General features: G+C 35.0%; 2 protein-coding genes across 2 annotated transcripts; both read right to left on the reverse strand.

Annotated features, from left to right (window-relative positions):
• Positions 1-1,099: 1,099 nt before the first annotated feature.
• LOC136809171 (uncharacterized) lies at positions 1,100-4,167 on the reverse strand. Its single transcript, XM_067065689.1, has 3 exons — positions 4,023-4,167; positions 2,802-2,873; positions 1,100-1,936 (listed from the first exon to the last, which is right to left on the reverse strand). Exons 1-3 carry the CDS (start codon positions 4,137-4,139, stop codon positions 1,772-1,774), a joined length of 354 nt encoding a protein of 117 aa, XP_066921790.1. The 5' UTR covers positions 4,140-4,167; the 3' UTR covers positions 1,100-1,771.
• Positions 4,168-15,730: 11,563 nt separating this feature from the next.
• Positions 15,731-19,918, reverse strand: LOC136809172 (uncharacterized). The gene is made up of 3 exons (XM_067065690.1): positions 19,544-19,918; positions 16,495-16,601; positions 15,731-15,844 (listed from the first exon to the last, which is right to left on the reverse strand). The coding sequence occupies exons 1-3, from the start codon at positions 19,855-19,857 to the stop codon at positions 15,750-15,752; spliced, it is 516 nt and encodes a 171-aa protein (XP_066921791.1). The 5' UTR covers positions 19,858-19,918; the 3' UTR covers positions 15,731-15,749.
• Between the last annotated feature and the right edge of the window lie 4,738 nt (positions 19,919-24,656).

Raw genomic sequence — 24,656 nt, forward strand, 5'->3', positions numbered from 1 at the left:
AGATTAAGTATCACACCAGATTGATTTTATATTGATTTCGTGGTGGCTACACCACAACACTATCCAAAAGTTTGTCTCTTTGGCATGTTTAAATGTTAGATTTATAGATCAGAAATGAACGGAGAAACTTTTTCATACAGTATATCGAACTCATACATTAGGAATGTCGTTTGTAAAAAGTTTTTTTTTAACTAACTGATGAATGCTTGAAAGCGCAGGAAAAGTATTAGAAAAAAAATTTCTCCGTTCATTTCTGAACAATGATAACGCTCTAGGGTATTAAGCACACACAATTTAAAGTCAGTCATACAATAATGTTAGATTTAAATATTCTCTGTTAAGAATTAATTTAGGGTCTAGTTCATTCAATCTTTAAAAAAAGTTGAAATTTTAGAGTTATTTGAGATTTGAGGTCTGTATATAAATGTGAACCATGAAATTTTTTAAATTGTATATATTTATTTTGTCAAAAGTCGCACCTTAAAATATCCACTATTCATTTTATTCCACTATTCAAATTTCGTAGCTCTTAAAATTTGACAGCAGTTTCATTTCAAGGGTTCCCTCTATTCCATTCCCATCTATGATTTCAAACTTCTTTATGATGAAAATACTGTTAGTAAACACGACCCTTCTCACAGTCCTGGTAGGGTTTTTCACCCAGTGTTGCTGACTGTAACTCAGTAGAGATTTATATTCCCATATTCTTTAATGACACCTCCTTCTCACAGACCCACTGGAAAAATTGGCCGAAATATCGTCCCCGGTGGAAAATGATCCTCTAATTATTGTCCATACTGAATCAATTAAACCAGCCCTCACTGCAAATATATTATGCTATTTTTCCTATCCCCAATGAATTTTCTGACTTTAGAATAAAAGAATTGAAATCCCCAGCCATAAAAAATATGGGAATTTCCAATCTGAGTTTATCCCCACTAATCCGATCGGGTCTGTGAGAAGGTTTTTTTGAAAGTTTTTTATTGGTTTCAATTCCACTTTTCCGAAGTAAAAAAAAAATCAGTTGAGATATCAAAATATAGCACAATATTTTGCAATGAAGGGATTTTTTTATTTGATTATTTTTAGCGGGGAAAAATTGTATTAGTTCTATTTATACTGAGACGAATAATTTCTCTGAGACGAGCAATTTAGAAAATGAGCATTATGGAAGAGTGTACTTTCCATTTATGTTTCAATAAATAGGATCTTCTCCACAGATCACGTCTCAGACGATTTTTCCATCTCAGTATAAATGGAACTATTGAGTATTATTTTCCACCGGGGGACGATAGTTTGGCCAATTTTTCCAATGGGAGGGGGTCCCACCAAGTCTGTGAGAAGGGCGTGTTATTTAAATCAAAGAATTATTATAGACACTGGATAACCGACTCATTGCCATTGCCAAGCGCTCTTTTGGGATTGAATTGATTGATTGAATTTCGATAAAAAAGCAATTAAAATGCTTTGAAAAATCCTTTGTTGAGGGAAAGGAGAGTGAACTATCATTACTGCGGACATAGCTAGAACATGAGAAATCTGCAAATATCAGCTACTTGTAATCCAGTGTATAATAATAGACGACATTGGCTTAACGTGAAAACTCAGATTTGACCCCCGAATATTGCCCACAATGCTTTGGCGGAAAAAAGTTCACGGTGAAATTTTTCCCGCACAAAGCATTGTGGGGAATTATCGGGGGTCAAATCTGACTTTTCATGTGAAGCCGATATCGTCTATTCCTAGGTTAAATCAGCATTATCAAAACGAATCATAGTTTCATGCCAGCTGCTAGACAGTTTTTGACGCAGTTTGGAAAGACCATATATAGCTGACGTCCGCATTTATTCAAACAAATTTGAAGATGATTGGAAAGAGCACGTTTGCCAAAGATTTTGCAGATAGTGCGATCGGAATTACAAAATCCTCCACGAACCTGAGAAAGATGAAAAAGTCGAGGAATTTTTTAAAATACTGTTCCGTATTTGAATACTTAGTTATATACCAACCGTAGGTTTAAAAGTTTTTGCAAGGAGCACTTCCAGAAAAGATTTGAATACGGGGAGTGGTGATATACAATTTTTTGGAAATTTACCCCTGGACATTGTGACTTTTGACCCCATAGACAACAGATCTACCCCGCCCCAAGACAAACATCATTTGACCCCCTCCGGAAAATATATGCTCCATCCATCCCCATGGACGAAAATTTTCTGGAAGAGCCTAAGGAAACATTATTTGCTATTAAACGCATTTACGAGCAGATTCTGATTAATCCACGCTGACACATATTCACTCTAAGGACCATTGCACCGTAAAAAAAATCTGTCCAGGTTGGCAGACCACTTTTATGTTTTCTATTCAGATTTGTTATAAACATCAAATGAGTTTTGACTGCAGAGATTTGGTTAAGTAAAACAATCTTACCATCACAAAGGTCAATCATGAACATAAACATTAGGGATGACTTGGAATTTTTACAAGATGCTTAACTGATTGGTTATTTTTAAACAATAGGGATGACGCTTTCTTTAGAAAAAGTAATAAAATCGTTTGTCTCAACATTTAACGACCAACAGAGTCATCAAAGAACTTGTAAAAACTCCAGCTTGACCCTAACATTAGAACATAGTCACTTTTTGTTTTCGGTTTAAAGCAACGCGGTTTCGAATGTTTTGGTTGAATAACTAAGTCAGATCATATTCGCCATAAATTAAGAATGGCATAGTGTGCTAAGAATGGATGATCTGTTATAAAATTAGAATTGCGTAGACTTCTTAAATTTGTTTTTTTAGACCTACCATCTGTCTTTTACCCCAATGTCGAAATCCACAAACGGTCTTTGATTCATCACAAAATGTACCGTATCGTTTCTAAAACAAAATAAATTCGTTTAAAATGATTACAATTTTCGGTATATTTTGATGGCAAAATCCATGAAATCTTTTTACTTAAATTTCTTCTTTCAAATCAGAAGGCAGTTTAGGATTAATTCTGAATGGTAGTATGAGTTTCAAAATTGGGTAATTCCATAAAATTTCCATACAGGGGGGTGGACCAACCTTATCAAAACAAAGAAAGATTTTTAGAAATGCGCAAATACCCCTAGAAAATGTCAAAATTTGCAAAAGAACCTCTGGAAAATTATTTTCATATCTTAAAAGTGAGGGTGGACGAACTAAAATCAGTCTTTTGCCCCCTGGAAATTTTGAAATAACCTTTTACTCCCTGGAAAAATGAAAAAATACTTTGTTATACCCCCTGGTAATTCTTTTCTGGTTACCCCCTGGAAATGTTCGTCCACCCCCCTGTTTGGATTTACTGCCAAAAAAACTAGTATCCACAGAATATCAAAAGAACTTTCGACTCTGTTCATATGTTTCTTGTTTTTTTTGAAGTTTTTGACGAACACGAAGCTTAAAGGACATCAACCAACGTATATATCTTCTGCAAATTGCTTCCACATTATTTCCAAACAAAGAAAGAACGACTTTGCCGGACGAGCACAAATTTCTAGAAATTCTATTGTTTATTCTGTCTAACCAGCATGCATAGAGACGTTCTTTATATTGATCATAACAAATGATACAGTGTAGTCTCTTTAACCCTTTCAGTCCCAGACAAAAAAACATTCAAAGGTTTCGCACTATGGTAGCTACGAAAGTTCTGGAAACCTCTTAGTTCCAGAGATATAGCCCGGTAAGGTTCGGTCCCAGAGGGACCCGCTCTGCGGGTTAATTCGAACCTCCATAACTCGAATATCTCCTTAACTTGAACAAGTTTTCCATCGTCCTTTCAGTCAACAATGTCTTATAAACTTTACTCCATAACTAGAATTTTCTTTAATTCGAACTAATTTACATTCCCCGTGCCTGTTCGAGTTATAGAGACTCCACCATATCTTTAAGGAGAGACCAAACGCGTTTTTTTCTATGAAAGGAAACAAGTTATCTACAGTCGATACAATGTTGAGAGAAATCAATATCGTTCAAGTTACGATTCATTACAAAGAAACAACTTACTGTATTTTTGGCATTTATTTGACGTTCCAGTACGTCACCAGCATCATTGTACACTCTTGTTGCTGCGACGGTAAAATAGAACGTCATCAAGGTCATTATTACCACGTTAATCTTCATTGTGTTTTGTTTTGTTTATTTTTTGCCTAAGCTTTTGTGGAATCAAAATTTAAAGGAGTAACTTTATGGATTTAGTGTACTGGACTAATTTGCAAATTGGAGGAAAAAGTGAATTCAAATATATCGCAGACCCGGTGAAATTTTTTGAACTAGCGAGGGTAAAATCAACAAACCAAAACCCGATGGGATTTATTTATATTCCTATGTTTTGTCATGGACGAGAGTTTGAGTTTCGAGCCAGAAAATTCAGTGGGGATGGAAAAAATAGCATAATATTTTGCAGTGACGATTTGCTTATCTGATTATTTTCAGTGGGGACAAAAAGATTATTTTCACCGGGAGTATAATTTTTCACTGGGGACGATATTTTGGCCAATTTTTCCAGTGGGAAGGAGTCCCAGTGGGTCTGTGAAAAGTGGGTGTTCTATTGTATTATAGCTATATTGGATTTTTGAAGGGAAATACTTTATAGAAGCTTCGAAAATTAAATTAAGTTCATGGCGTTCTAAATCTAAAGCCTATCAAACGTGAATTGATGACGTCACAATCCGAGGATCAGATCTTTAACGCCATGGTTAAGTTGTATCAAATATCATTTAGCACAAAACCTATAGCTAGTTTGCAGTGCTGACGAGTCCTAATAAGGACGAAATGCATATGCTGTTCTACTACCCAAATTTCCTGAAAGAAGATAGTTGGACAGTAATTCTATGAAATTCTTCACATATATAGCTATAAATACACATATAAATAGCCTCTTAGACTATACTTTGAATCTTCGTGGATCATTAACTCTTTCAAGAGAAGTAGGAAGCATGAAAGCAAGCTTTAGTCTCGAATACAAAGCACCTAACCATTTCTAGCTCCTTTGGGACCTCACTCGAAACATCCCTTTAAAAAAAACTTCACAGTGAAAAAACGCGGACATAAAACTGAAAGCTCGGGGACACGAAAAGTTTAAGAGAAGAAGTTTTTCCCATCAACCTTTTTGTCCCATGAAACAAAAAACAAAAACTATAGGACACACATTTTTTCTTGTGTTGGTGGGATGGACCATGTTGCATTGCGCCAACGCAAAAAAAACTTCTCGTGTCCACAAGCCTTGACTCAAGAAGATTATAGTTTGAAGCATAATTTGTGACTAAATGGCTTAAAGCTTCGTATAAGACAGGCTTCGATAGCTGGACGTGAGAAATATTTCCTCAAACTATATTTTTTTCTCAAAAATTATATAAACTAAAAATTCAAAGTAGGGTGTTACTTCCATTCTTTGATTGATTGACTGAAACAATTTTGCTCTGGAAAAACAACACTTCGAATTTCATGTCCTACTGATTGTCCTCACCTCATTTATATTATATTATCTCCTCTGCTTATCGTGGTCTACGAAGTATTATCTTGGTCGTTTTTTTATAAGAATATCCAAAATCTAGAAGCCTTCGGGATGCTCTTCACTTTTTGAGTTTTAAGCCTAAAAATGTTCTTAAAATATGTTTTGATTTTCGCTATTTTGTGACTATTTTTGTCGATTTTCCTAAGAAATCGGTTGCTTTAGAGTCTGCAAAGTCTTAAAATGTTCTTAACTTGTTCTTAACATTTTGGCCATCAAAGCCTTATGTTCTTATATAGTTTGTTCTCTTAAGATCGTGTATCATCTAGAAAGTATTTTCATAGCCTAACGATTGAAAAACATCTGTCTCTGTTTCGGGCAAACAGGAAAAGCAAAGCAAGAGTAAGTGTAAATATCGCGTAATCTCACTAAACGCCCCCTTTTTTTGAACACACCATTTGAATAAATGCCCTTCCCAAAACCTAAAAACATAATAGACGTCTGTTTATCTGAATACATGGAGTTAGAATACTACTTTGATGTGAAATGATATGTATACGAAGTAGACCTGCAAGCCTTTATCTTTCCTGAGACACGAAAGCGTGGGAATAGTGCTTGTAAAGGGCTCTTATAAAAAGATAAACTGCCACAGGAGAGTCGTTGTATTCAGCGATTGTAGTGAGCCTATTGCAAGCTTAAGCGAAATGCAACGACGTAGTTTACTAGTCTAGATAGGTAGTAAGTCTTTTTTCCTGTCGCTAACAGTGTCGGTATTTCAATGTTAACCTGCCACGTCGTGACGAAAGTTGGACTTTACTATTGGCGGTGCTGTCGGTGATTTTAATAAAGCTTTTTTCTCGTACCCAACCCCACATAAGTGCGTTAAGCGGCTTACTGAGAAAATAAAGTGGATTTGTGTTGAATGCCCAGGAGGTAATTAGGCAAATGGGTGTTGGGTATGTAGAGTATGGGTATATAAGGGTCCCTTTTTCACACCCTCAAAAGTCTCTCAAAGGGGTACAAAAATCATTGAAAAGACAATTGAGAATAATTATATGAAGATTCACTTCACAATTCAATTTTAAAGTCTAACATTATTTGCAACACAAGAATCGGCCATTTTGGGCGGGCGTGCATTATACCGCCCGAGAGGATGCAAAAATCATGAAATTCAAAATTTCCTTTCTCAAAGGGTTGTGATTTTCCAAAATTTGTTGGACAAAAATCGAGTGAAAATCGATAAAAGAAATTGAGAAAAGTCTCTCTAAGGGTCCCAAAAACGCCAACTTTTCCTCTCTCTAACTCTAAGGGTCGATTTTCGATTTTTCGACTCGAACATCTAGTACCCCTCCCTAGGGTTGAATGACCATAAATTGCTATAAATCAATGCTAACTACAGTTGAACCAATCAAATCTTCACCAGTTGTTTTCGAAAGCTGATAAGTGAAAGATTTTTTCATAAGAACATCCAAAACTTTTGAAGCCTTCGGATGTTCTTAACCTTTTGAGCCTAAAAGTGTTTTTAACATGTTCCTATTTTCACCATTTCTTGAGCATTTTTGCCAATTTTCCTAAGAAATCGGATGTTTTAGAGTCGACAAAGCTTTAAAATGTTTTTAAATTGTTCAGACATAGTTAAAATAAAGCAAAAAAGTAATGGAGAGAATAAATTCTAGTCTTACAAAATAAATCCCGTAACAAAAATCGTATCATCATATAACGCCTATACTACTGTATTACACGCATTATAAACGTCTCCAGTCTACATTCAGATGAAAGCTTACTTATCGAAAGAAAATAACATTTTTCAAAGCATCAACGTTGACCCAACATGTTCAAATCTTTCAAATTTCTCGTTTATAATTTGTAAATTCTGTAAGTTCGAAATCTCACTTTAGTTAAAATGGGGATAACAGTGGGAAGTAATAAAAATCCAATCGCTAAGGAATCGCTAAGAAGAAATAATCAATAATTTCTTCAATGTATAGTTCTATTTATACTGAGACGATTAATTTTTCTGAGACGAGCAATTTAGAAATTTAGCATTATGGAGGAGTACACTTTCCATTCATGTTTCAATAAATAGGATCTTCTCCACAGAACTTATGTTCTGAAATAGGAAATTAAGCCGACTTAAGTGAGGCCCATCGGGGAAGTTTTTATTTTCTCCTGTGAATCCAATTTGCCAAATTTGTAACTTTGATTACCTTCTCGGCCCTTTTTCGATGTTTACCCCCATAGCACTAATAACATTCTCAGCGAGGCACTGAAAGAGTGTCCTCAATCTAAATGAACTCCATGAACTATACACCATGGAATTATTAGAGACTCTGGATAAACATCGAATGAAATGGTGGAGAGCGAAGTATTGTCTGTTAGGGTCTCGAAATTGAAAACGTCATAACGACGTATAATTAGTAATTAACTAGATGAGTTTGAATCTCTGAGGATAACTTAAAGTCTCATTTGGGAATTGGAAAAGTGTATTTTGATGAGAAATGCAATGAAAATGCTACGAAAAATAATTTAATGGTGGAAGGAGGGTGAACAATAATGTCATTACTGCGGACAAGGCTTGTACAGGGTGTCCCTAATAAAAGTATCGAGTTTGAACATGCGATTGAGTAGAAAAGTTTGTGTGTGTTATCGCTAAAATATAAGACCGTTCTCCATCACACAGGCTTATTACAACAGGTAGTTACAACGTATAAATTAATTGTAATGACAAAGAAAAAAGAGGGAGAGCTTAAAATACAATTTTGTGAACACGCACATAAAACTTTCTACTCATAGTTGTGTTTCGACTCGATACTTTAATTAGGGACACCCTGTACATAAGAAATTGGCAAAAATCAGCCCGTTGTTTTTCCAGTGTCTATAATAATTCCATGTATACACCAAGCTTGTATTGCATAAGAAAAACTTGGTGTTAGGCATACATAGATAGTTCTTACCTTGACATTTGCAATCCATTTCGAAGCAGTGATAATTTTCATCAGATAATTTCTATAGGTCACTGTTATATAAATGCTATCAATGAACAAACACACAAAAGGATCCTTAGAAAAAAAAACGTGACGAAAATACTTTAGGGAAACGGAAAAAAATGTTTCAAAAAAATAAAAAGGAAGACCGTTTCACAAAAAGAATATTATGTTTCTAATACACAACGTTTTTTCGACGTTTATCTAACGTTCGCAACGTCCATACAACGTGAGATGAACGTTGAAACAACGTTGTGTGCCAGCTATTATGTTTGTGATACGGTCCACGAGATAAAAAAACACAAGACCGAAAATACAAAAACAGAATTTGAAAAACATGAAATAAATGCTATCTTTTTCAAATTAGGAAGCTCTTGTTTTGACGTTTTCATTCTCTTTGATGTGGTTAAGCTAGGAGCTCAAAATCCTTGCGTGATATACCCTTATATAAAACGTATAAGGAAAATGATGCTCAATTTTGATCAAAACTTAACAACAAAGATTGCTATAATGAAGAAAACTATGTACGACTGAAAGAGCTCATTTTTTCAGCATAATCAAAGATCCACAGTTCTTATGCAAAGCCCTTATTTGATAACCTGAGATCAGATTGTGAATGTTTTCTGCACACCACGCTGAAGCTCTAAAGGGATGTGTGAAAACAAACAATCTGACGAATATGCAATCTCGAAATCGTAAGGACCGCGTTCGTCTAAAAGGACTAGGAACGACAACAAAGTTCCGTGATTGTGTTTATGAATAGGGCGCCGTATCGGTTTTTAACTTTCCGGCGCACAACAAGATTCTTGTTGTAGAATTTTCCGCGGGAGGACTATTTTCCTCAGATGTATAATTTTCAAGCACCTTCAGAGGTTTACCGTGTGCGTAAGAAAATTACGAACATCTGTTATCAGGTTATTATTTGACTGTTCTATTAAAAAACCATACAGGGGGTGGACGAACCTTTTCAAGACAGTATTGAAAATGTGTAGATATGGCAAAATTTGCAAAAATACCCTTTGAAAGATTGAATTTCATACCTTAAAGTGAGGGTGGACAAACTAAAATCAGTCTTTTACCCCTGAAAATTTTAGAATAACGTTTTACCCCCTTGGAAGAATGAAAAAATACCCCCTGGAAATTCTGCTTGAATTACCCCCTGGAAATGTTCGTCCATCTCCCTTATATAAAATGGAATGGCCGATTATAGGGGCTTGGTGAAGAATAAAGAGTGGTATTTCAAATAATAAATTATCAGAGAACGCGGGGGTTCTCGGGTTGGAGAATGCGGTCCGGTCCTCCTAAAAACGCGATTCTTAAAAATTTTTGCAAGAAAATAACCTGCTTTCAGAGACAAAATTTGGGAAATAGAGTAGTCCTTTTGACCCATAGATTCAGGGCCAATGCCATGGGGGACAATGAATATAGAGTCTAAGGAGGCGTAACCAAAGATTTTTTACTTTACAAAAAGGTTGGGGGGCGTCCATGGAATGGTGGTGTGGGCCGTGAGATGGACAATTTTGCCTTTAAAAAACATTTTGTAACCCTTTAAGAAAAATTTGGGAAAGTAAATAATACGACCCTCATCGTATGCACGTGCTCAGTTCCTATTTTTTTCCTAAGTACCTAAGTCCTAAATACCACCTTTTCGACCGTAGTCGCGTGGTCAGGCGCGTGCCGCTTTATTAATTAATTGAGCTATTCCAGAAATAGTCTGTACCCCCTAGGTTGAGGTGGTGTGACGTCCAGGGTGGTATGGTCCGGTTTTTTGAGTGTAAAAATCCAGGGCGGTTACCATATGTTGAGGAGGAAAAATCCAGGGTTGTCCAGCTTTTTTAGTGTAAAAATCCAGGGTTACCATATGTTGAGGATAATTTATCCGCCTAAAATCGATTCAATCCTTTTCTGACACCTTTTGCTATTGTCTATAGGTGCGAAAAAAAACTGGGACGGTTTTAAGGTGGTAAAACGGGAAAAAAAACCCACGCGGCAATTTGGCGGCTACGGTACAAAAGGTGTATACTTTTTTTTTAAGAAGCTAGTTTTACCAAGCAGCCTCGATGTTTCTTGAGAAATCGGCCTTTTGAGCCTTAAATGTTTCTTACATGTTCTAAACTTTTTGACATAATCAATCTATTTTTTATGCAAAGAAAAAAAAAACATTTGTAAACTGAATTAAAAAGTGTTATTTTCTCATTCTCAGCCTCAGCATGTTTCTTAGATGGTTCTTAGATTTTAGGCATTCTGAGCCTCATGTTTCTTAAAAGTGTGTTTCTTAAAAAAAAACGTGTTCTATATGGAGATTTGAAAATGTTTTGGTAAATTGTGAATTTGAAGCTGCGTTGATAATTGCAATTAGAAACAATGTTTTTTTTCTCAATATGGTCTTTTTTTAATAAAAACATCTAAAACTTTTGAAGCCTTCGGATGCTCTTAACTTTTTGAGTTTTAAGCCTAAAAATGTTCTTAACATATAATCTTATTTTGACCATTTTGTGAATATTTTTGACCATTTTCCTAAGAAATTGGGTGTTTTCGAGTCAACAAAGCCTTAAAATGTTCTTAACTTGTTCTTAACATTTTAGCCATCGAAACCTTATGTTCTTATGTAGTTTATTCTTATATAAAAAAGGCTGTATAGGCTGTCTAATGTAATATTCTTCTTGAAATTATCTCCACCCATACGATTTATTTTTAAACCTCACAGGAAACTCATGCAAGAGCAATACAACCGGATTGGTGAGAAATTCTAAATAAATGTTTTCTCTTAATAATAAATTAAATTAAAGATAGAATCTAGATTGCAATGAACTAGTAATGTTTTCCGTCTGTTCACATTCAACCATTGAGTTTAAAGCCCAAACGGCTAGAGGCGAATCTTCAACCCTTCTCAAGCAAGAAAAATTGAAACCACTTATTTCCCATCCAAAAAGCACCTAGAACGCGCCGTAATCATGACGACGGATTGTATCTATAGCGGCTCCTTTGTTTTTGAGGACTGCATTTTTTTATATCCAGCGATAGATTTTAGTTTCTTTCAATCCGGCGTTTGTGTAAAAACTACGCGCGGGCGTTCTGGATGGGAAATGAGTGGTTTCATTTCCCATCCAGGAGTTTAGAGTCTAGCCCTTCGGGCTTGGAAGTCAATAGTATGATTTCCGTGTATCATACATTCAACCATCATTTGTAAAAAAAGTTTTTTTTTATCTCCAGTTTCCTCTATAAAAATTTTGTCCCTAAACAACATACCTTAAGGGAAGAAATGTTGGCGGAAAAACTTTTAGAAAATTTGGCCAATTAATTGCCTAAAAATTTAAATTTATAGGTCATTCGCCAGAATAAATTCTCGCCAAATTTAATTTTCTTTCAATTTAGTCTCTATTTCTCCTCAAAACCCCTTTTTTGCCTCGTTTTTTCAGTTTAAATATTGAACAAAAATGGATCGTTCACCAAAATTTCTTCTCGCCAAAATTTCTTCTCTTAAGGTACTCCTATCATCACTGTATAAGACGAAAAAACTTCCAATTTCATTTTAATGTTCGCATTGGAGGTGCATAAAGCAGAGGGAGAGTAAAATGAATTTAATGAATAAAACAAAAGATTTACGTGCTAAAAGTTTCACACGTTCTTCTTGAAAACAGAAAAAGAAAAACAGTTGCTGGAAATGCACAGGGGATCTACTAGTTGGTAAATAGCTCTTTCATTGCCGCCCTCGCGAGGCGGGACAAATACTTTCGACTATATCTTTCGATGGAATAAATTTCTTTGAAAATTTTTTCCTCATCAATGATGTTCAAGTATCAAAGAATCACTCGTGTGAAAATGATAATTATAGCACAATAATTGAAGAAGTTCCCGCCCTCTTACGTTATTACCGTCGTTTTGAATAAGATTCCCATTTCCGCACTAAGATTCCTTTGAAATAGGCCAGGACTTCTTCTGGTACTTTAGGCGTACAAACTTTCGCAATTTTTGCGAATTTTGGCCCTTTTCGCGAAAGGAAATGTCTTTAAAAATTCTAGGAAGGGCCATTCGCGAAAGTTTATGCTCGAGGACAATTCTTGACAAAATAGAAAATCTGAAAAACTTCAAACTTTGAATAAAATGTAACTTTTTAGCAAGAGTAATAAGTCAAAGGACAAATGTTTCAAGCCAATCGAAGAAGTATTTGTCACTCTAAGCCATTTTTTCATGTGAAAATTCTCAATTTTACGTCTTGATTCGCGAAAGTTTATACTCGCGAAAAATATTTTTTTATATAAATTTTTTTTTCCCGTTAAATTCGCGGAAGTAAATGTCGTAAATTTGGCGTTTTTTCGTCCTCGTTCTGCTTTAGTCGAAACTTTCGGAAGGTTCGGAAAGTTAGCCAGTTATTCTGAGTATTTTGTGTGAGAGAGAGAAACAAACCCTTTCCAACCTCATGCCGGTTATCCTGGAAATAATAGCGGAAATATTCCGGAAAAGTGAGAAGAATCTTAGTGCGGAAATGGGGATCTTATACAAAACGACCATTAAACGCTGGAAATGGAAATGTTAACAGAACAATTATATGAAATGATACTCAATTTTAGCTAAACCTAAGAACAAGTTAAGAACAGCTTTAGCTTAAGAAAATACTGATTTTACAGGTTTTATTTTTACATAAATGTTCTCGTTTCATGTCAGACACATGTGTCAGGGCAGTGTCTGTCTATTGTTATATTGTGCCGATACAAGCAAAAAATGTTTTTTTTCCTATTTCTGACCAATCTTGCTCCACATCTGTGTCAATTCAATTTTAAAAAGCTCGTAAATTAAAACTGATGAGTTGATTGACAGAACACGATATCACTCTTGTTTAAAAACAAAACCTTAAGTAATCAGATATACAATAATAACAACAATACCATTTATTAACTGGTGCTTAAGGGTTCTAACCAATGAAGTATAAGCCCGAAGGGCTAGAAGTCAATCTCCTTGGTAGGATTTGAAGCCAACAAATCCTACCAAAGTTGCGCGGCCTTGAGCGGCTCGCCTGGTTTTCACACAAATGACAGGTTGAAACTAAAATTTACCGCTATTAAATTTCGAAAAAAATATCAATCGTAAACAAGAGAATTGCTAGATTCAATCTGTCGTCAAAAATACGGCGCATTTTTTAGGGCTTCACTTTTTCTTACCTGAGAAAGGTTAGAGATTGAACTCTAGCCCTTCGGGCTTCAAACTCAACGGTTCTGAACATAGTCAAAAAATCAATTTTGGTATTTGAGCACGAAAGTTATGTTTCAGGTTTCTTTGCACTTTTAACAAAGACTTACCATTACGTTTTATGAACTTTAAAAAGACGGTAATAATATGTTGCATCAGCCTCTTTCATAAAAAGTGCTAAGTTGTAATGGGCAATTAACCTTTTTGTTTCGAAATTCAAGATTTTGAGACAGGTAAGCTTTTAAAAAAATTTCCCGAAAATAAATTTTTAGTTCGGTAAAAGATACACCATCAACAACAAAAGTTTTTTCAAAATATTTTTTCCTCGCCAAATATAAGCTCTTCAAAGTTGAAATACTCTTCTTCGCAAAAGTCTTCATTTTCTTCTTCATCAAGTTTTTTCTTGGCAATTCTTAAATTTTCAGACTCAAGGAATAGTTGGCCTAACAGAAAATGTATAACATGTCAAAGTTTTGTTAGCTACATCAGGCAGAAATTTATATTTTGTCCGTGACAAATATTAAAATTCACTATGGTCAGAGCCCTTAAAAAGAAGGTAAAAACTTCTCAAACTGGCAAAATCCCGTGACACCCTCTTGGTTTGAGATCTTACCAAGAAATACCTTCATTTCCAAACAAGTGTTATACTTATCCAACCATTTTGAGCTTTACGGAAAACTCCTTATTGACAACGTGTGTTTTCTTTTTTTTTTCTAGCCACACCTATACATATACTCATATTTTGACAACTAAAGCGAGAAGATTTTAAAATGCTTTTATTGATTCCAAAAAAAGAAAGGAGATGAGCGTAGGTCGAGTTTGCTTTTCAGGTTTTATTTTATAATTTAGAAAATTTGATTATAAAACGTCCAAATTAGTAACTGTAAAATGAAAAACTTTCACAACTCATAACTTTTTTATAAGAACATTTCTTGATAATAAGACAAGGCAAAAATTTGACCAAAGCTAAGATAATTTCTGAAACTCTGATATTCGAACAGAATTTTGAGTCCTTTTACAGTAAAACCTTTTAAGAGCCACCGAGAACATTTTAGTCCTGGAAACACAGTTTACCTTAAGAAGGTGACTTACGCTGAAGTCTATTTCCCTTATCTAAATTAGTTTGTGTTTATCGATCCAGTGATATTCATATTGGAAGTTTATCGTGGCTTGGATCACGAGATTTACGTTTGGCAATTAGATTATTTTCTACCCTACTTCCTCTATCATAGCTAATTCAGTTTTCATTGGAGCTTGATAATTTAATGTATTTGTACCAGTGGTATTTAATCAGGGTATTACTAAAAATTTCCAATGAATTATGAAATTCTGTGACTTATCCTTATAAAAAACCCACCAAAGTTAGGAAAAGAGCAATAACAGTGTCTTTTCATTCTTGTTTTTAAGGAACCTTGATGTGGTTTTCAAAATCCAAAATAAGAAATCTCTGTTTTTTGCTACAGGCACAATATAACAATATAACGAGATTTAGGAGATTAGAAAATGTTATCCAAAAAAAAAATGAAATAAATTCTTATCTTTTCTTGTTATGCTCTACCCGGTCTATGTTTCCTTTTCCAATTATATCTTTCTATTTCAATCATCTTCCTTTTTTCCGAAAATTGCAAATTGCGATACACCAATTCTGTTATCCATGTGCATAAATTTGTAATACTTGCGTAACTTTGCAATGCACTCTTCTTGACAATTCCTATCAAGTTTTTTCATAATCATCAATAATAACCCCTTAATTGTTTGTCTGAAGGCTCATTTTTGGGTCAAAACGAAGCAATTTTCACTGCAATTCGACAAAATTAGTTCTCGCCAAAAATTAATTCCGTCAACAACCGACATATTAGGGTATATAAACGTCAACAGACAAAAAAAGGATAACATACAAAATTACTTTACTTTTTTGGAGGAGTCAGGCCATATTTTAGAAAGGCAAGGCAGCGTCCGTTGGTGGCCAAAAAGGGCACTTTTCCAGTGTTTTTCCACTAAAAAGGCTCTTTTTACCAATATTTTAGTAGCTTCAAGAGGGGCAGCGTCCGACAAGCGGACGCTTAAAGGGCATGAAAATGGCCTGGGAGTGATATTTCACCATAGTTTTTATGTAGTTTCTTCTGCTATTAAATTACAAAATTCAATAAAAATTTCGTGTGAGGTTTTCCCATCTACATCCACATTGAGCTCCTCTCCGTTTTCTGAATAAAAAATAAGAGTGTTTGTACTGCAAATAGAATACACGGATTTTTATAAGAACAAACTATATAAGAACATAAGGCTTCGATGGCTAAAAAGTTAAGAAAAAGTTAAGAACATTATATTTTAAGGCTTTGTGGACTCGAAAACACCCAATTTCTTAGGAATTGACAAGGAATGGACAAAAATATTCAAAAAATGGTGAAAATAAGAACATGTTAAGAGGCTTTTAGGCTTTTAAACTCAAAAAGTTTAAGAACATCCGAAGGCTTCAAAAATTTTGGACGTTCTTATAAAAAACGTTTAAACTACTTCACACCGTTTACTTCAGATTCGCTACAAAGTTTTCTGCCCAAAATATGGCGCTGTGTTTTAGTGGTCATTGACCTTGGTTGCTGCACAGGCGACTGAGGCTCGATTCCCACTTACAGCGGTTCACTTGGTATCAAGTGAATGAACCTTTGCCCGGGTCAACCCATGACATGTGAGGGGAATTGGGTAGTCAGTTCAAGGTGCAGACGGGGCGCTAATTGACTACGTCTATAGTTGCGAAAACCAAACTCAACCAAATAGAAATATTGGTAAGAATGACTGAGAAAAAAAACTAACAAGGTAGAATTTTTAAGCGAAAGCGTGGTTTTGATCATCCTACCTAGCTGAATGGCGATATCCCATGGTTTGGTTTCATCACGCGTGCAAACAATGGACACATCAGGATTGCTGAATTTCAATGGTGGAATTTTGTCGTACAAGAACAAACTAAAAATAAAATAAAAGTTAGGAATTTCGAGGCTGAAATTCTCTGAAAAAATAAGAAATATCCAGGCTTTGAGCTAAGTTGAGCTTCTTATAAAAAGAAAACGTGTATATCATAATAAAAACTCATTTTCCTTCAAAAATACAGGACCTGATTTTTCTCTAAATACCAAAGAATATTTTCCTTTGAAAATACGGATGAATAGAAATATTTTGGGAAATTGCCTCTGAACAGGACAAATAGTATAGAGACTTTTACTATACAGTGTATAAAGTTTGAGAGATTTTTTTGGATTCCAGTAAAAGTCTGATATCTAATCCGATCTCCTCTGTCAATTTTTTATGTAAGGCTGACCATTGAAGTCTGATTATCATACACGGTTTTTTTTAATAAGAATACAATTTATAAGAATGTTCATGATGAAAATGGCCAAAAAATTAAGAATATACTATCATGGAATTTAGCAACTGAACCTAAGATCTTCTTTGTCAATTTTAAAGTAAGGCTGACCATTGAAGTCTGATTATCATATACTATTAGTCTGGTTAACCAAGCCAGTTTTTACAAGGCCAAGATACGGCTGACGGCAATATAGCGTTATCGGTGGTTTAATGATTTTTATGATGTACAGAATTTTAAGTTTGCCTTGAAAAAGTCACAACTTACCATCAGATTTTACCAAGTGACTGAATCAATCTAGGCTAATCGACTATTACACTATTCAAAATTAAAAAAAAAAATTAGCACACTCGGAAAAATGATTTCTAAACAAATTAGATTTTATAGATAATTTTTGCTCCTCACTGAAAATAGTTCTCGCTATAATTGGTTCCCTTAGGGTGTTCACACTTGCTCTCTAACCGATGGCTGACCTTCCCTCAAAGGAGGACGAGGTGACTTTCATAACCTCACAATTGTGCTGCACATTTTCACAAATTTTCACAAATCTGCTAGTCTGCAAGATATAAATTATGCTCCTTGGTTAAAATAAAATGCAAAGAGACTTTCCAACTTTTAGAGAAATCAAAGACCAGAAAATGTGGTTATTTAAAGGCAGCACCCCTCGTCATGCTATCATAATTTTTTTCTCCTTTACACATCACAAAGCTTGCCAAAATTAGCTAAAGATTATAGATCACACATCAATAGAATGCAGTTGTTCAAAAGGAATTCCCTCAATTAGGGTAGATTTTCTTCATCATGATTGCATTATATATAAACGCCACTTTTACATTTTTCTTATACTGCAATTGCATTTAATTATTTTCACGGTTCAGAGTCTTTTGACAAAGACAAGCTTCTTCCTGGTAACAATATCTTTTTTATTTAACAATTGTTAGATTCTCATTCTTCGCTGACTAATCTACTACTATGCAAAGCTCTTATCATGTTCATGAAATTGACTCAAATCAGTTTGAAGATTAAGATTTGAAGATATTAAGATTAATTTATATTTTAGGTTATTGATTTAGAATACAGTATATTTTAAATACATTTTTTTAAATATTCCTACATATATTTTTATACACCTATTATAGGTGACAGCAGATTTTTTTAAAACCTTCGCATTTTCACAATTTTTACCTAGAATCTTCATTGTCTTACCGTCAACTAGTCTAACTTGGGATGACGATTGGTTAAAAGTTCAAAACATGGGAACTGTTGATGTATGGCCTGTATTTTCAATTCTGTTAAATCTCTTTGACAATAAATTTGTTTTGATAACTCCACCATGTTTATCAATCATATTTTCTGTCATAACTTGTCACAATAACTTTCACTTTCTGATAGCGCACCCTTTTTAACTTTTTTGTTTTCATTCAAAATGACCGGACGTTGATTGGAGAATTAGATTAACAAATTATTACCCATGTTTTGTCAGACAGTCCCAAGTTGGAGCAGTTGACGGTATGGGCAGTTAGTCACACTAGGAGATCAAACTTTCAGTAAAAACAACGTCAGTCATCTACAGGATGTATTTGAAACAACAAGGATGAGAGTTACCTGAAAAAGTTCAAGTTCCCATAACAATAATTAAAACTTGAAAACTTAAAATGAGACAAACTGGAGACAAAATGACCGATTGCAAACGTGCAGTAGCTAGAATATCAACCAACCAAATTTTGTCATTCAATTCCCGAGGCAGCACTTCGATTTTTAAGGCCTTGTTTATACACTAAAGTAAAAATAATTCCGCACATGTAAATGGGTCAGTGTTTGAGGTCTGGCAAAGTTTCTGGAAAGTAGCCTATCCGGCGGTACGCGGATCTAGGTGGGTTCCGTCTCCCCCGTAGATCTTTTTCTTGGGAAGTTGATCTTCAAATTAGTTTTCAAGGTTGGCTTGGCTCAAATTTTTTTATCTATGGCTCAAATTTTAGGCAATTTCTCATATTTTTTGAAAATGTTAATTTCATTAAAAAGCGCCGGGTTATTTTTCCATAAATCCCTTTAGAAGCTTTGCGCCGTATTTTTTTGCTTGCAAGTCAAGTAAACGATATTAGCGCTTTCGCAGCATTAATCTTTGATACGCATTTTGGCGGGATGCTAGCGTGACTAACTGATGGGAATATATAGTTAAAGAAGTATTGAACCTTCAACTATTTAAAAATGCAACAAACAAAAACAGAGACAAAAGAATAATGACAAGCAGACACAACAGCACAACATGCCCAGTATTAAATTAATGACAAAAGATCTAAACTATTTGTACATTATTCTAATGGAACAGAAAAAGTTTCTTTACTCTTTTTTTTATCACCTTATGTACTTGTTATAAGCCTGTAATAGCTAGCTAAACACTTACAAAAACTATTTCAATTTCAATCAGTATTAGTTAATTTTATTGATTTTGGTTTGTTGATTTGTTTGAGATAGTCGTCTGGTGTCTGTCTAGCTGTTGTAATTTCAAATTCAAAATAAGTTTTTATTGAAAGTAAACATTTACCTTTTTTCATCCATTCCTTTAGAATTGAGTTGGTCATTAATTGAAATCTGCTTGACAACATTTTTTATGCGAATATTTTCTAGGGATTTCAAGTGTTCAACTCCATGTTGGATCCAAACTCCTCTGATTTCACTGTTATATTGCGTGTTTTCTCTTAAATTAGAGCAATGGGTAACATCTTCATGTCGCAAGTATGAATATGGGGCAGCAGTTGAAGCAGAACGAAGGTTTTTGCAAAAACATTTAGGAAATTTCTGTAAAAAGCTTCTCGTGACAGCCGCCATCTTGATGTTTGTTTTTGTACCCGCATCCATATTTCTGTAGTCGGCGAAGCGCTGTTTAAAACTCAATACTGGTCAAATAAACATTCCGGACGGAAGCCCATGCTTTTAGTTCAACTGAAGTTTTTATACTGTTATTGCAAAGAGTAGGCATTTTGATTTGTCTGAATATTATTTTATGTTGTATAAGATGTAAGATAGTAAGTGTAAGATTTTTTGTTCTTTTTCTGAATACTTTATGACCTCCCACATTTTGTCAAATCCCAGTTTTGCCAGAGTTTGGCACATTTGCTTGAGATGATCTGGGGGAGAGAGAGAGAGAGAGAGAGATGTACCATCACCATCCCACATGGGGAATTGGCCCAACCCCAGGACAGCATTCACTATCTTAGGATAGGGAAATCATCGCGCTTATCAGACTCTGCCGATCCTATGTTCGCGACACACAGAACCGATGGTGTATAGCAACGATACTCGATCAGGACGGTCACCACACCACATTGCCTGATATATCTCCCCACACCTTTGTATCAGAGTAGTGGTACCCAATTCCCCTCACATGGCATGGGTTGACCCGGGCGAAGGTACATTCACTTGCCAAGTGAATCGTAGTGACACGGTGGGTATCGAACTCGGGCCTCCCAGGCGGGAGTCAAGGATGATACGCACTATACCACTACGCCTAAGATACGCTTGAGATCTGGAGCGCATAAAAATCAGAGAAAGTCGAGTGGAAGTGCAGAATTTGAGGTTTTCGGGCGCAAGTTCCAGACGGTTTTTTAACCTCAAGTGCAGAGTTTAAGCTAGCTGCGGAACTTGGTATTTCCAATTGTTTTCTCAAGTGCAGCCTTGCCAAACTCTGCAAACTGGGAGCAGACTGGGAGGACCCTCCTGGGACCTGGCGCTCCAAAAACGTCAGTAGCAAAAAGAAAAAGTGCTGTTTTTTTTTTGCTCAGAAATACTGGAAGATTCCAGAGCACTTCCGGTGTTCCAGAGCACAATTTTTGGCGATTGATTTGCACCGCCCGGAAGAGTTGTGTTAAGAATCACTTGACGACCCACGGCATGCCAGGGCCCGAACATGTTCGGGCCTCTTGATTAATACTTTTGTGCCGTGCAGTTTCGGACCATGTTCGGGCCAGATTTTAAAAAACTTGCTACGATTGCGCGTGTAATTTCAGGACCCAATATTTATATTTTATTACCAAAAGGATCTAAAGGATGTGTTTTTTATTGATTTTGTTCATATTTTTGTACATACTTTAACAGAGTTTTATGATAAAGTTAAAAGAAGAGTATTATTCACCCTCTGGATTAACAGTATATATAGACCTAACTCTTCATACAAAAATTACGGGAAACGCATGTTTTGACTTTGTACCCTATGCTGCACTCAAGCACTTAAGCCAAAGTCCCGCAAAGGTGGGACAAAAATCAGTTTTTTGAAGTTTGCAAAAAAACGCCACATAGAAGATCTTTCAAATTCAGTATGTGAATAGAGCAGTAAAAAATACAACTTTTCTATTTTTTCTTTTTTTTGCAAAAGTTCTAGGAATGAAAATAAAGGGATAATGATGATTGAATACTATCCATTGATGTCCCGCGGCACTATCGTAAAGCTAGAATCGCTTCGCGTACTCTTCGCTTGAGAAAATGATTGACAGATTGAAGTTTGCACCCGCGCAGGAGTTCGCGGAGCGTTCTCGGCTCAATCCTCGGACCGCGCTAAAAATGGTAGACTGAGCTGTGATGATCATTTCGATGGAAGTTGTTGGAATGTTTACAAGGCTCTTGACAGAAAATCGTTTGTTTTATTGTCGTCAATGATGACAGTGCGGTTATTAATTTTGTTAGATCTGACAAATTGATGTTTGTAAGTGCACTTTATAGTTTTGATTCCCATTGAAGAATCATATTCTGGTTTTCATGTTATTAGATGCTGTTTTAGAGCTTTAGGTCTACACTGATTAAATGACGTTTGTATTGCCTCTAGGATTTTTCAATACCTCATCGTCTCACAGATCTTGAAACAATTTTTTTTGGCAAATGTTTGAATCAATATTTTCGAAAATAGACAGAGAATAGATAATTGGTATAATAATGATTGCGGGGAAATTTTGTTCACATTTGCTTAAAACTTTCAATTGATAATGGAAATTTCCTTGAATTCTAATGAGGCCCTTTAAGCGGTTTTCGTGATTGCGTGATCAAAGGTCGTGATTTGAAAGATTTTTGAGCTGTGAGGCGTGAGGCGTGATTTTAGAACTTTTTCAAAGGGATGCGTGATTATCCATTTTGTTGTTGATTTGTGTAATCGTGATCGTGATCAGACTTACCGCTGGGGGAGCCTTTATAATAGTACTTATTATATTTACAAAAAATTCTTTAGAAACACAAATTGTTTGATGGTTTTAGAGTAGAACTTTACGGGGACGTCCTTAACCTGCTTTTTTGTCACTTTGGTTACCAAAGGCTTTTGTTCGTATAGCTTATGTTTTTATAAAAAAGATTTAACAGTCGCACTTTATTCGTTCTAATGTTAAAAAATACTTCACTAAACCTGCAGTAAATCTGGCGGATAGGGAAGTGAAATCGAGGGATCGAAGTTGCGGTTATATATGGCCCGAGCAAATCCGTATCAATTGTAAATACATGGCCCGAACATGGCCCGAACAAAATGTTCGGGCCGATTCAATAATACTTTTTTGTGGCCCGAGCATGGTCCGAACAGGCCCGAACATGTTCAGGCCATGTCGTGGGTCGTATCACTTGCTCTGAAAGGAAATCACCGGAAGAGCTAACATCGACTGTTCCAACTTGGGATTATCTTACGCAACATGGGACGGCCATTCCACCACCATTTCACCAAACCTCCAAAGTCATTTGATTTAAGTTCAATGAACCGCGTATTAAAAAATACACGATTTCTCTTTCGCACCGAGTAGGCTTTTGAATTTCTCAGATCCTAATAACGGTTGAAAACATAGCCAATCAAATTTTGTTATTCTTTTACTGGTCACACTTTCTTAGAGAAAGCGCAACTTTCGAAATTTGGTTTTTATTTTAGTAAGGCAAATACTTTTTTATTTGTTGGTTTACGGATCAGCGGACACTATTTTTGCCAAAATAAAAAAATAATGAAATAGAGATTTCAAAACTTTTTTACTTTTTCTCCTCCAACCTTCAAAAACGAATAAAAAAATAAAAAAACCTTTACTTAAACAGGAAAACAAAAAAAAGAAGAGAAAGAGAGAGGGGCTTAAATGACCTAACACAGCTATGCCCTATTCTGTCAATGCATATCTATTGGGAGAAACTATCAAGACTATTGAAAACAATTTTTGAAAAAGAAATAAAAAAGCTATTTAACGCTTTTCTTTATAAAAACAATCCACTATCAGAAAAATGCATAGCTTAATAAATAAGGTTGCCAGAAAACTCAAACCATCGCACTCTACCGTGACATTTTCTTCTTTTAGAAAAAATAATAATTAAAATAATAATTTGGCTAAGAACATTGATCTATGCTTATAAATAGTGATTCTTATAGATAAAGATTTGTTTTTCAGCCAAAAGAATAATAAGTGTTTCTAGAAAACTCAAACCATCGCGCTCTAAGGTGATATTTTCTTTGTTTAGAAAAAATAATAAAATAATAATTTGGCTAAGAACATTGATCTATGCTTATAAATAGTGATTTTAATAGATAAAGATTTGTGTTTCAGCCAAAAAAATAATAAGTGTTTCTAGAAAACTCAAACCATTACCCTCCACCGCTGTCCACCGTGACATTTTCATCAAAAAAAAAAACTAATAAAAATAATATGGCTAAGAACATTTATGTATTCTTATTTTTGAATAGTGATTCTTATAGATAAACACCCTACTATTAAAATTAATGATCCAAGTTTTCATAAAGTCCAAAAAACCCGTTTTTTGGCCTAAATTTTCCCAAAAAATTTTTTTCTTCGAAAATCAGGCTCCATCACATTTTGGCCACCACCATTTTGCACCTTTGTACCAAAAATCAAAAGATTCCTATGATTCAATCCTGAGAAAAGTTGGTAACAGACGGACGAACGGACGAACGGACGGACGGACGAATGATCAAACAAACACAGGATAATTTATAGGACCTCCACCTCACCGGGGTAGGTCCAAAAATAGGCATACCAGAAAAGTGTGATTCTGGGGAACCTAGTGGGAACCCTAATAAGGGTGAACCCTAAATGGGAACCTATGACAGTCTTACATATACACGTATCAGTCTTTATGTGTACATTTTATGTTTCAGTTTATTTTTAGTGTTTTTTATCCATAGACTCTATTTATAACAACATCTTGAACTTTATTCTTTTGTCTTTAAATCTATACTTTAAAATCGATACTTTAGGAAATTTCATAAAACTTTATTTTATTATTTCCTCCGATTTCAGATTTTTTTAAAGAAAATAAAAAAAAATTTAAAACATTAATTTTAATTTTATTTTTTTTCCATCCTCCTGTCCAAAACTTTTCCTCATAATGTCCGTAAACCAGAAAATAAAAAAGTAATTGCCTAAGTGAGACCATCGCTTAATTCGAACTTCCCACTGTAAAAAATGTGAGTCCAATATTGGACTCACAGCTCGAACCCGTCTTGTGTACATCAAATTATAAAAAAACACCCAACGGTTCTCCTGTCTAGGTAAAATGGTGAAATGCAAAAATCGATTTTGGCAAATTTTTTTTGAAAAATGACCCTACAAGATTTGACTAATATAATATCTTTTTATTCCATGAAGCAATTACCGTTAGTTGTCCTAAATCCGACAGCCATGCCTAAATCCGAT

The sequence above is a fragment of the Clytia hemisphaerica genome, unplaced genomic scaffold (assembly GCF_902728285.1).
Source record: "Clytia hemisphaerica strain Z4C2 unplaced genomic scaffold, Clytia hemisphaerica genome assembly, whole genome shotgun sequence".
Lineage (NCBI taxonomy): Eukaryota > Metazoa > Cnidaria > Hydrozoa > Leptothecata > Clytiidae > Clytia > Clytia hemisphaerica.

Excerpts from the sequence above, each read along its gene's own strand:
- LOC136809171 (XM_067065689.1), bottom strand. The coding sequence starts at position 4,139 with ATGAAGATTAACGTGGTAATAATGACCTTGATGACGTTCTATTTTACC. Across the intron at positions 2,874-4,022 it reads AAATAAATGCCAAAAATACA|AAACGATACGGTACATTTTG; the intron begins GTAAGTTGTTTC and ends ATTTTGTTTTAG. Across the intron at positions 1,937-2,801 it reads ATTGGGGTAAAAGACAGATG|GTTCGTGGAGGATTTTGTAA; the intron begins GTAGGTCTAAAA and ends CATCTTTCTCAG.
- LOC136809172 (XM_067065690.1), bottom strand. The coding sequence starts at position 19,857 with ATGGATGCGGGTACAAAAACAAACATCAAGATGGCGGCTGTCACGAGA. Across the intron at positions 16,602-19,543 it reads AAAGGAATGGATGAAAAAAG|TTTGTTCTTGTACGACAAAA; the intron begins GTAAATGTTTAC and ends TTTTATTTTTAG. Across the intron at positions 15,845-16,494 it reads GGATATCGCCATTCAGCTAG|AAAACGGAGAGGAGCTCAAT; the intron begins GTAGGATGATCA and ends TTTTTTATTCAG.